Below are 12,628 nucleotides of genomic sequence, written 5' to 3'. Positions count from 1 at the left end.
CATGCATTTCTGCCTGTGCTTCATGCTCTATTTCATCCTCTGTTTCAACGTCTGCAGTCCTCCTTTCAGCTTCTCCTGCGTCAACGTCCATATCATCTTTCATTCGCTCGTTCCCCTGTTGCTCACCTCTGCAAACCAAAAACCGGTTAGTGGTTTGGTGATTTTTAATGGGTCAGAAACAATGCTAAAAAACGACCTTACTGAACTGTTTCATACCTGGCCATGAAATAAACATCTTAATGATGCTATACAGCCTAACCCGTCAGTGTTTGATATGACAGAAACATATAATAACATCATCTAATCTTGTGACATGGAGAATTGATTTAACCAAAATATAACTTCCAGCATACACTAGATTAATAGTCAACTACACCAAAATTCACTACCCAGTCAGCATAATAGGGAAGTTGCTTTGACCAGTCAACATAATTTCATCTCAGCCAACATACCTAATGGAGCCATAATGGAAAATTAAGGAGCCAAAATATAAGATATTACATATTACATGTGAATAGTCCCATGGATATTCATCCATAATACCACATCAAGTCACGCATTAGTGTCACAAGCACCTCAACATTCAAACTACATTACAAGGGTGGTTTGAGTTATAACTGTTCCTGCTTTTGGAACTGGTTAAGCATCAAGTGTGCTGCAACATACCCCTGAGGTCCAAATTTTGTTGCCTGAGACTGGAATTTTCCATGACCAAATCAAAGTTCTCAACCTCTAGGCATTGAATTCTTTGATTCTTCACCTCAACTTTGTGATGATTGTAGTCCAAAATATGTAAATTATTGGAACTTTCCAACCTTTGTAGCCACTTGAGTGAGACTTGTTCCATTGCTAAGTCAGGTGATATCTCATAAGGGCCTACTTCAACCGGTGTTCCATCAATTTTCGGAGACCGCACGTAACACATGTAGCTATGGTGAGAACATCCGTTGAACATCTTCGGTGGGTATGGATAATACTCAGGTGCATCCATTCCCAGTAACTTGCAAGCCTCGCTTAACAATTGTTTCATGCTGAACTGTAGGACAACTTCATCACCCTTGATGGTTTGTGAAGGTCCATGCATGGATTCAGGATTCATTTCATCATCTAGACAAATATAATATAGTGGTACGTTAGTTAAACAAAATCTGAATAATTGAAACATGCTAATAAACCAGGTAAATGATACAAATGAGGGTACGTAACTCAGTTTGAAGCCTGTGTGCACCGGTGAAGATGGCCCCAAGGGGTAGCTACTGCTGCACTCCACGTGCACATGGCCTGAGCTCTGACTATGTCCTTGACACACTTGAGGTTCGCTAACCGTTTCACCGGAACTTGCAAAATAATCATTCAGTGCCTTCTGAGCTTGTTGTAGTGTTGCATACCTTTCATGCTTGTTGTTTTTGAAGTGTAGGACTTCTGAGCTACATTCTTCCCAAGAGTTGTAAATGCCAGGGTTTCTCCCACGAAATACAACATAATACTTGTGTCCTTTGCCAGTCATCGTTTGTCTTGGAGGAGAAAAATGAAAGAGAGGAGGTGACAGTCCAGTTAAAGGTATAGGGATGATGAATAGAAACCCAAGAAATGGAAGTAGTTCACATGAGTTCTGGGAGAACAGAATCTCATGTCCAGGTCACCCAAGGTCATATTGGTTGAAACGGGTAATTAGACTTTAATGGACCCACCGACCCACTGTCATGGAAATAATAGCTAATTGGAAAAACATTCAAGCTTCACGTGCCTAGTCCTTGTGTATGGCAGGGAATCTTCTACTTTTTCAGAAACCCAGCGACTTGTCCCATCAACCAGTTCACGTTCCTTCCTTTAGAAGCCTTGGGGACGCGTTTGGGAGGGAAAAAGGTTGAATTCATTGCCGAATTCATGTGAAGGTAATTTCGGTGGTGGGAAAGCCCAAAAATTAAATTAAGTAGGTATATCAAATTGAAATTAATAAATTAAATTAAGTGATTATAACCCAAAGGAAGTGTGTTAAGTGATTATTTGAATGAAACAAGTCACATTTTAATTAGGAATAAGATAACAGAAGCTCGATCAAGTGATTATTTGAACGAAACATATGGTAGTCCAGTCAGAGTAACCTAAGAGAAGAAGGTTAAGTGATTCTTTGAACGAAACAAGTGACAGTTCAGTCAGGAGTAACCTAAGAGAAGTAAGTTAAGTGATTCTTTGAATTAAATAAGTGACTGTTAAGTTCAGAATAACCTAAGAGAAGAAGGTTAAGTGATTATTTGAACGAAACAAGTGACAGTCAAGTCAGGAGTAACCTAAGAGAAGTAAGTTAAGTGATTCTTGGAATTAAACCATAGACAGTCCAGTTCGAAATAACCTAAGAGAAGAAGGTTAAGTGATTCTTTGAACGAAACAAGTGACAGTCCAGTCAGAGTAACCTAAGAGAAGTAGATTAAGTGATTCTTTGAACGAAACAAGTGACAGTCCAGTCAGGAGTAACCTGAGAGAAGTAGATTAAGTGATTCTTTGAATTAAATAAGTGACAGTCCAGTTCGGAATAACCTAAGAGAAGTAGATTAAGTGATTCTTTGACTTAAACCAATTAAAGGTTAAGTTCGGAATAACCTAAGAGAAGAAGGTTAAGTGATTCTTTGAACGAAACAAGTGACAGTCCAGTCAGGAGTAACCTAAGAGAAGTAGATTAAGTGATTCTTTGAACGAAACAAGTGACAGTCCAGTCATGGGTAACCTAAGAGAAGTAGATTAAGTGATTCTTTGAAATAAATAAGTCACAGTACATTTCGGAATAACCTAAGAGAAGTAGGTTAAGTGATTCTTTGACTCAAACCAATTAAAGGTTAAGTTCCGAATAACCTAACAGAAGAAGGTTAAGTGATTCTTTGAACGAAACAAGTGACAGTCCAGTCCGAAGTAACCTAAGAGAAGTAAGTTAAGTGATTCTTGGAATTAAACCATAGACAGTTAAGTTCGGAATAACCTAAGAGAAGAAGGTTAAGTGATTCTTTGAACGAAACAAGTGACAGTCCAGTCAGGAGTAACCTAAGAGAAGTAGATTAAGTGATTCTTTGAATTAAATAAGTGACAGTCCAGTTCGGAATAACCTAAGAGAAGTAGATTAAGTGATTCTTTGAACGAAACAAGTGACAGTCCAGTCAGAGTAACCTAAGAGAAGTAGATTAAGTGATTCTTTGAACGAAACAAGTGACAGTCCAGTCAAGAGTAACCTAAGAGAAGTAGATTAAGTGATTCTTCGAATTAAATAAGTGACAGTCCAGTTCGGAATAACCTAAGAGAAGTAGATTAAGTGATTCTTTGACTTAAACCAATTAAAGGTTAAGTTCGGAATAACCTAAGAGAAGAAGGTTAGGTGATTCTTTGAACGAAACAAGTGACAGTCCAGTCAGGAGTAACCTAAGAGAAGTAGATTAAGTGATTCTTTGAAATAAATAAGTCACAGTACATTTCGGAATAATTTAAGAGAAGTAGGTTAAGTGATTCTTTGACTTAAACCAATTAAAGGTTAAGTTCGGAATAACCTAACAGAAGAAGGTTAAGTGATTCTTTGAACGAAACAAGTGACAGTCCAGTCCGGAGTAACCTAAGAGAAGTAAGTTAAGTGATTCTTGGAATTAAACCATAGACAGTTAAGTTCGGAATAACCTAAGAGAAGAAGGTTAAGTGATTCTTTGAACGAAACAAGTCACAGTCCAGTCAGGAGTAACCTAAGAGAAGTAGATTAAGTGATTCTTTGAATTAAACCATTGACAGTTAAGTTCGGAATAACCTAAGAGAAGAAGGTTAAGTGATTCTTTGAACGAAACAAGTGACAGTCCAGTCAGGAGTAACCTAAGAGAAGTAAGTTAAGTGATTCTTTGAACGAAACAAGTGACAGTCCAGTCAAGAGTAACCTAAGAGAAGTAGATTAAGTGATTCTTTGAATTAAATAAGTGACAGTCCAGGTCGGAATAACCTAACAGAAGTAGATTAAGTGATTCTTTGAATTAAACCAATAAAAGGTTAAGTTCGGAATAACCTAAGAGAAGAAGGTTAAGTGATTCTTTGAACGAAACAAGTGGCAGTCCAGTCAGGAGTAACCTAAGAGAAGTAAGTTAAGTGATTCTTTGAACGAAACAAGTGACAGTCCAGTCAAGAGTAACCTAAGAGAAGTAGATTAAGTGATTCTTTGAATTAAATAAGTGACAGTCCAGGTCGGAATAACCTAAGAGAAGTAGGTTAAGTGATTCTTTGACTTAAACCAATTAAAGGTTAAGTTCGGAATAACCTAAGAGAAGAAGGTTAAGTGATTCTTTGAACGAAACAAGTGACAGTCCAGTCAGGAGTAACCTACGAGAAGTAGGTTAATTGATTCTTTGAACGAAACTCCAGTTAGGAATAACCTAAGAGAAGTAGATAAAGTGATTGTTTCAACCTTAATCTTGTATTATATTATTTAAATAATAATATCCCTTATTTAAACAAATATAATATACCTTTTTTTTGGTCAATAACAAATATAAGGTAAATATAATACACCTAAATAACTAAAATTCTTTTTTTTGAACGGAAATAACTAAATTTCTTTAAACCAAAATTTTCTTCGTCATGGACATGGGGGCCGGCCATTGGGCCTGGAGCTGGCCCATTCCCAATTCATAATAAAAGAAATCCTGGAATGGGTCTTACAGGTTGGGTCGGGTTTAAGGATTAAACCCGATATGCACCCTCATCGTCGTGCACCCATTCTAAAATACCACCATCAAGGTTGGGTCGGGTTTGTCATGCTTCTCATACGTCTCCATTGTGCCGCCGTTGCCATCTATGAAGCACTGTTGTAAATCAACAAAATGGACCAATTTCGTCGAATCCGCTTTAGTAGCGTTTCATAACTGAAATGGAGATGAGATGACATGCAGACAAATCGTGAACAGAAATGGAGAAATGGAGATCAGATGCGGTGGTGCGGTGGTGGGTGGTTTCATCTACACGTGCCATCATGTGACATCACGTGCATCATAGAGAGAAACAAGGGTTATTTCCTTTGGGGGGTTTCTTTGCAATTTTGGAAAATAATCTCACAAACATGGAGATAACCTGTAAGGCACGTGAACGGTTGCAAATCTGGACCACAGGAATAAAATAATATATATCCACGGTTAAAAAGACTGGTCCATGGGTGGACCAGTTTGATAATTCCCCACCCTAGTGGGCACCCAATTTTTTAATTCATTTTACTTTTTCCGGCAAATTTTGTTATTCCCACTTACCTTTTTTTTTTGCATGTAGTTTTCTGCTTGGGGCTTTCACCTCCTTATAACAAAAAAAAAGATTTTTTATTTAATTTTACTATAATTTTTCATAAATCATTTCACTTCGAAGTCAGTTGTAGCTAAAATCAATTATACAAAATTAATTTCATTCAAAATTAATTTAGGCTTAGATAAATTTTTGGTCCTTGAAATTGTAAAGGGAATTAAATTGAGTCTTTGAAAAAATTTCACATCAAATTTGATCGCTGGAATTATTTTTAATCAAATTAAGTCATCTTGCTCAATTTTGGCCGGTCAATGATCCAATGGCAAGCTTAGTCAGCAGAAGATGGCAACGTTGACTTTTTTCACATCAATTTTTGTACCCTAAAAAATATTTTACACAATTTTAGTATGTGTTCTTCCACCTTCATCTTCTTAATTCATCTTCCTCCATAACTCTATTATTTGGTGTGATTTGCTACATCATGCCTCTATTATTTTAATTATTCTTTACGTTCAAGGCCGGCTCCACACGAAGACATATCTTTGTGGATTAGAGAGAGGGTTAAGGATTTCTAGAGAAGAAAATTCCAGATTGAGTAAAGGAAGACGATTTGTAGGTATTTATATAATGTAAACATCTAATAGATACTTGAAGTGGGAAATAAAGAGAAAAAATATATCGAGCTTCGGCCCGTCAAATTATCAAAAGAAAAAGAGAAAAAATATATACATGTAATATATGATAATAGAGAGATAAAAAGAAAATGAAGTATGTTTATTGACTGTTTGAACTATTTGTATGTTTTTGAGTTAATGACCTATGCATATTGGGCAATTTTTTAAGCAAAAAAGAGAATATATATTATTAAACAAAGATAGCTAGCTATATATTAAGACCCTGAGGCCTCAGTAAGAGAAAATAAGATAACAAGTGTCAGAAAAATACACCCATGGAACACGTTTCTTGTGACTAATGAGACGAAAGTTAAGAATATACAAATTGATGCAGGCCCTCCCTTCGTACCCACTTGCAAGCCAACTTGCTATTCCCTCGAACGGTGCCACCCTACACCTCACATTTAATAATAATAACTATGAGAAAAATGCATAAAAGGAGAAGAGAATAATAGCTAAGAAGAGGCAAGGAATGCCAACTTGAGAGTTTTTTTTACACATCAAGTTGCATTGGCAACTTGCATGCAGTACTTTGGACGTTGCGTCATATCCACCATACAAAAATTTAACATTATTACGTCGTAATCCATGTCGATATATATATATGTACATGTTCATTAGGATTTAATTCCAATGTCTTTTCTTGACTAACAGGAATTCAAATATTTTGCTGTAGTACTGCTGTTCAAAAACAAAATTACTGTAGGACTAGCTAGGGGCAGAAATTTAAAAATGGAAAAGAATTTAAGGAAGCTTCAAAGAAACTCGCACGTAAATATCAATGCTCCATCACCTTCATGCTCGGATAAAGAAACTTGTTTTGCTGACGAAATGGGGGTTTTTGTTTGTTATTGAGTCACACTCTGTTTTATTAGTACATGTTTGTTTGCTGTTTTTAAAAGTTGAAATTTTTTAAAAATTGAATTGATACGATTTGTTTTCAAAAACTGTTTTTGTAAATAATTCTCCTTTTTCAGTTTTTAAAACAAAAAAACTAAAGCAGCTAAAAGATGTTTTCAGTTTTTGTTTTTAGTTTTCAAATATCAGTTTTATAAATGTTAGAAAACATGTTATTCAAACAGTTTTTTTTTTTTTTTTTTTTTTTTTCTGAAAACTGCTTTTAAAAATTGTTTCATAAAATTGTTTTAAAAACTGAAAACTAAAATTACAATCAAACAGACCCTTAATGTGACAGCCAAGAACCCAAGGACGACATTTTGATGTTTCTCTAGTTTTAGGACACATTTTAACTATAGAGCATTTAATTTCTGGTCTTGTCGCAAACTGAAACAATGATGCATAAGATAAATTTTTCATTTTCTTAATTAATTTTCAAATTTTTAAGAGCAAAAAGATGTACGTGCTGGAACAAGAGCATGAGCACTGTAATGTCGGATGGTTGGCAAGTTCGTGGTGGCTAGTTGTTTAAGGAAAGCTTGATTGTGGTAGAATTTGGCATGATCGTGGTTATATTTGAAGAAGAGCATGCCTATGAATATGATATAAAGGAACCACAACCATTTAAGTTGTTTCTAAGCACAGTTGTGGTGCTTGTTATCCACAAGCGTGTTGCCGTTGACACCCATTCTAGCGTAGAAAAAAAACTACAAAAAGACACTTGGACGGAAAAGAAAAGTTTCACACGAGAAGATAATGAAGAGAGAAAGTCATAGACGAGAGAAAAACCGATACAAGTTCCTCGGTGAATGATCAAGAGGTGCTTCGGGAATTCATTATCCTTTGTTGTTCCTTTTTTTTAAGTTGTCTGCATTTTAGCTAATGTATGTGTGTGCCAAGATGTAGGACCAGATGTTGTAACATCGTGCTGTGACATTTGTCCCTGCGGATCTGCTGTGTGTTTGGCTGATTTTTCTAGAAGCTTTGGATGGGTTTCGTGATAATCAAGTTAGGGTTATTGAAAAAGCTTCTCTGTGCTATCTGGAATATAATATAGTGGAATCAAATCTGTTGAAGAGGATTTGATTTGGTTTAAATTGTGAAAGTTGTTATCTTTTGTTCAAATCTTATTTGATAAGATTTGTTACTGGTTTAAAAGATTTGTTCCAGATCTGTTTTGTGGACTCTATTTTCGTGCAAGCTCATTGAAGATCAAGACCTGAAGAATGACTATTTAAGGAGGCTTAACCCTAGTTGCAAAGTGTGCGTTGGGCACCCAAGGATTGGGTTTTTAGGGTTTTGTTTTGTGAGTCCTTGTTCTGTTATTTTGTACACCTCTCTACTGCCTCCATTGATAATCATATGACTTAGAGTTGGTTTGTTTAGTTGAGTTGTAATCTCTTCAAATTGTTGTTTGATCATGAGATCTATCTTTCAATCTCTTGTAAGGGATCGGTCACTGTGGCAGTGATCATTAGGAGTTAGGGGAAGTTTTCTCATAGCTTAGAGGAGAAGGGCTAAGCTAGATTCACTTATGTAATAGTGGTAGACATTGAAGAGGCTCTATACTAAGGGGGAGTACTTAGGTATAGGAGGGACTTTCATGTGACCTGAGAGCTATTATTTGATAGTGAATTGACTCCTGGATTGGTATCCTCCAGATGTAGGTGATGTTGCACCGAACTGGGTTAACAATTCCCTGTGTTTTTTTCGTTGATTTAATTTATGTACTGTTGTGCAATTGTCGAACCGATTGTCCCAACATCGCGTTCGACATCTGTCCTGTGTGAGAACCAGAATTTCATCCTTTTTCCCTTATACTTTAATGTTGTTAACTATGATTAGGATTAATTACTTTGTTCGTGTTTATAATGAGTAGCTATGCAACATCTCTTGAGTTTATGATGTAATAGATAATGTGAACCTCAGTTTATAGTTTTATAACATTAGTTTCCAATTCATTGGTTTTTTTTTCACGCATATATTTGTATGCAACTTGATCAATCGTAATATAATCCTAGTAATTTAGCTCGCATTTAAATAGCTAGGATGTTAATTTACATAACTAAGATAAAACCGAGGAAATGGAAGTCACTCTTGGCTCGCTTGTGCGTGGCAGGGGTATTATGACTACTCTTTCTAATACATTCGCCTAAAATTGGTAGCCTATAATCATCCTTTCGGTAGCCTCTCTGCTTCATGCTTACCCATTCCAACATGTTCATAAACAGATGCTAGATGCAGTTGTTGTAATAATTACTCAAGTAGTAATAATTATATAAAGTTCCAAAATAATAAGTGTGTTGATTTTGCATTGAATAAATTTGAAACAAGTCTCACATAGAAAGTGGAGTAACTTTTCAAAGTATTTATATATCATTAAATGTCAACCATTCAACAAAGGGACAAAGAAAGGATATAGTGTCACATATGTATGGTTTGGTGGTCCCAAACTTTTATGTGACATGTTTCACTCACACCGGCGACACCGGCGTGAGCGTAAAGGCGCTAGTGGCGGCTTGTAGACGGCACTTGAGCACGACGCACGACGGCAACGCGGTCGCCGTAACGTCAGTTTGTTTTGTTCGTTTTTGAATTTGAATTTTGCAACTGTTCACAAATGGTCGCAACTGTTCACATATCTGTTGGTAACAGACATAATTTATGAAGGGTCGCAACCTTATACTCCCTCCGTTCGTAAATAATTGATACTTTAAGGTTGTTGCACAAGTATTAAGAAATAGCAATTAATGTTATTGTTTTATTAAAATTACAATCTAATTTCCTACTATACCCTTTATCTCTCTTATTAATTCTAACTTTTCAATTTTTCTACCACCAATAAATGAAGGGTACAATAGGTAAAGTATAATTAATGCACTATTGAACTTTGTAAAGTGGGAGATAATTAGAAACAAAATTTAGCTAGAAATAGTGTCAGTTATTTAGGAACGGAAGGAGTATATTGTTCTGTTTGGCCTATAAATACAGTGCATGTTCAGAATTCAAGTACACAATTATATCCTCTGATTTTCCAGAAAACCACTTCACTTCATTTCGAGTTTTCATTAGTCTTGTCACTCTTGTGCAAACTCGAATCAAGGCTGATTATCCTGGGTATTCTTGCATCCAAACTCTAAGACAAAATTCAGAGAGTGCTTGAAATACTTTAAGGAAAGTGATTTCATCACGATCAAGCCTGTTCATTTCTAACAGCTGTCAAGGAAAGTGATTTCATCACGATCAAACATGTTCATTTCTAACAGCTGTCAGGTATTGCAAAGCAAACACACTGACATCTTAGGGATATAATTGGTACCTGTATATTTCAATAATAGAACACATATCAAGAGATTTGAATCTAATACTGCCATAACCTTTAGACCCATTTGATCTGAAACCACAAGTTTATTTTTATTTATTTTCTTGTCGCTCACAATCAATTAACTTTTCGATTGTCTAGATAATAATGAACACATACCTTAAAATTATAAATTCGTCCCTTGGTTGATTGAGTTTGATTATCGAGATTCTTCTAATTGTAATTTGCAATAGAGTGCAATGAGTGCATGTGTATTCGAAACACAACAGCCTCAAATTAACAAAGTCAAAATGTGCTAAACACATATGTAGACTAGACCAATGTATAGTTTGAAATTTTCTCTTTTGTTTGTGTATATTAATTAAGTTCTATTCACGAGCCAGTTCCACTTTATCTTACTTGGTCAGTAAAAACATATTATAAAGGATATTCTAAATAACTTAATTCTAAATAATAAAAGTAAGCCAATCTTGAAATTATTATGCTTAAACACACATCATATACAAATTAATTTCTGATTAGACAAATTACCCCTAGGGACTAGGGTATGAGAAGCTTTGATATAGTACACAACCTGTTCTGTTCACACACACTCACACAATGGTCACCAAGAGGTACAACTTGATGTCCCATATTTATTTTGATCCATATGATCATCATGAATGTATACTGAAAGTACATTTTGCAAGTAAATAGAATCATGAAAGAACACAACCTCAATGTAGATTTTTTTTTCTTATAGCAAAATATATTGAATGATATTATGGAAAGGTTCTGAGAACATCTCTCTCAGATAAGATTGATAAACAATCCAAAAAACCCCAACAGAGCAACAACCTTAGTGCAGAATTAAGAAGCACCACCAGTCCACGATAGGATTGACTGGTGAGATAGAACAGAATGGAAAAATGAAAGAAGAAAATTGAACATATATAGATAGATCACTACATAGATTATATATATCACGATGATGATACATGACTACATGTTACATGATATCACATTCGTTCAAATTCAACCATTGGAGTTAATCTCCAACAAAAAACACCTAAACGTCCAAGACCAATTTCCAACACAGGCTCATCATGTCATGTATCTATATGTCCATGGTACATAACATCATAACCCGCATTAGAAACAAAAAAACCAAAAAGAAAAAGATGAATGAAGGTAAGTTAAGAGGAACAGAGAAGAACAGGGTCTTGTTTTCTCTTTCTTCATTGTTGAATGGTCATCAATTCATCATCATGTTTTCTGCGATCTGAGCCAGAGACTGCAAATTGCAGCGAACGATCGTGTCAACGAAAATGCAAGTCTCTTCCTTCGTATTCCCGTGCGGCACATCAACCACATACGACTCTATCACCACCGTCCCTCCGTTTCCGTCACCGTGCACCGTCGTAACCGACTTATAATTCCTCAGGCGGTTGTCGCCGCCGACGACACTGAAGCTCATCACGTGCCCCTCGTCGTCCAGGATCTCCAGCCTCTCCGTGCTCGACGCCGCCGGAAGCCCCGACACCACACGTACCTCCCGCAGCGCGCCGACGTGAATACCGCCGTCGCCGGAGACGGAGACCACGCGGCAGGTCTTCACGAAGTGCTTGTACGCCTGCGGGTTGTCGAACCGCCGTACAACTGACCACACGGTGGAGACTGGGGCGTCGACGTGCTGCACCACCACGGAGCAGCACTGGCTGGGCCCCACCACATGGGCGTGGTGCCGGGAGACTGTCTCCGGGGCGGTTACTCTAGCGGAGGAGAGAGAGAAGCGGCGTGTCTGGGGTTGTTTAGGGCAGTTCACGCCGTTTGCCATGGCGGTTGCGGTGGCTGTGTCGGTGGCGTGGTGGTTGTATCGGTGGAGTTGAATAGGGGAAGGCATTTTTGAAATCTTCAATCTCTCTCTCTCTATATCTCCAAAGGTGTTAGTTTTGTGAAGCTAAAGAGGTTTATTCATCTATATAATGATGATGAATATATATATTGAGAATGGAAAATGGGGTGTTAAGTTTGGTTTGTGAAAATTCAAATGGGTTAATAATTATGTAATGCAAGTTGGAGGAGTAGTTATAGCGTTTCATAAAAGAGAAAGAGAAGTTCTTGCTGTTTGTTGTTCTTTTATGGTATAAGAGGAGGTGAGATAGTGAATGATAAACTGCAAGAACTGCAAGTGGATCATCAACTTGCATGTGAACTATTGGTTTCATCAATTATCTCTTTAATTTCTTTCTTTATCTCAAACTGCAACTAGCCAACTATGTTATCTCTTTCTATTAATTAAATAAATTTTAAGGTTAACTTGCTTAAAAATATTATTTCTTCATTTTCTTGTTCTACCAACTTCTTTTTGGCAACCAATTGTCATTGCTGTACTTCTTCATTATCTCCCTTTGATTTTTAATTTGGAAAATGGTTTTTGAACTCTGCATTGTGTATAGATACAATCAATTAACATATGCCGGTTCTATGAGTAAAAAGTCACCAG

General features: G+C 36.5%; 1 protein-coding gene across 1 annotated transcript; it reads right to left on the bottom strand.

The window, feature by feature from the left end:
* Positions 1-11,052: 11,052 nt before the first annotated feature.
* LOC130733553 (abscisic acid receptor PYL4-like) lies at positions 11,053-12,228 on the bottom strand. The gene has a single exon (XM_057585777.1). The coding sequence runs from the start codon at positions 12,023-12,025 to the stop codon at positions 11,378-11,380; it is 648 nt and encodes a 215-aa protein (XP_057441760.1). The 5' UTR covers positions 12,026-12,228; the 3' UTR covers positions 11,053-11,377.
* Between the last annotated feature and the right edge of the window lie 400 nt (positions 12,229-12,628).

This window comes from Lotus japonicus, chromosome 1 (assembly GCF_012489685.1).
Source record: "Lotus japonicus ecotype B-129 chromosome 1, LjGifu_v1.2".
Classification (NCBI taxonomy): Eukaryota; Viridiplantae; Streptophyta; class Magnoliopsida; order Fabales; family Fabaceae; genus Lotus; species Lotus japonicus.
Note: the sequence above shows the minus strand (reverse complement) of the source record. Positions and strands in the feature narration are given on the sequence as shown.

Excerpts from the sequence above, each read along its gene's own strand:
- LOC130733553 (XM_057585777.1), bottom strand. The coding sequence starts at position 12,025 with ATGCCTTCCCCTATTCAACTCCACCGATACAACCACCACGCCACCGAC.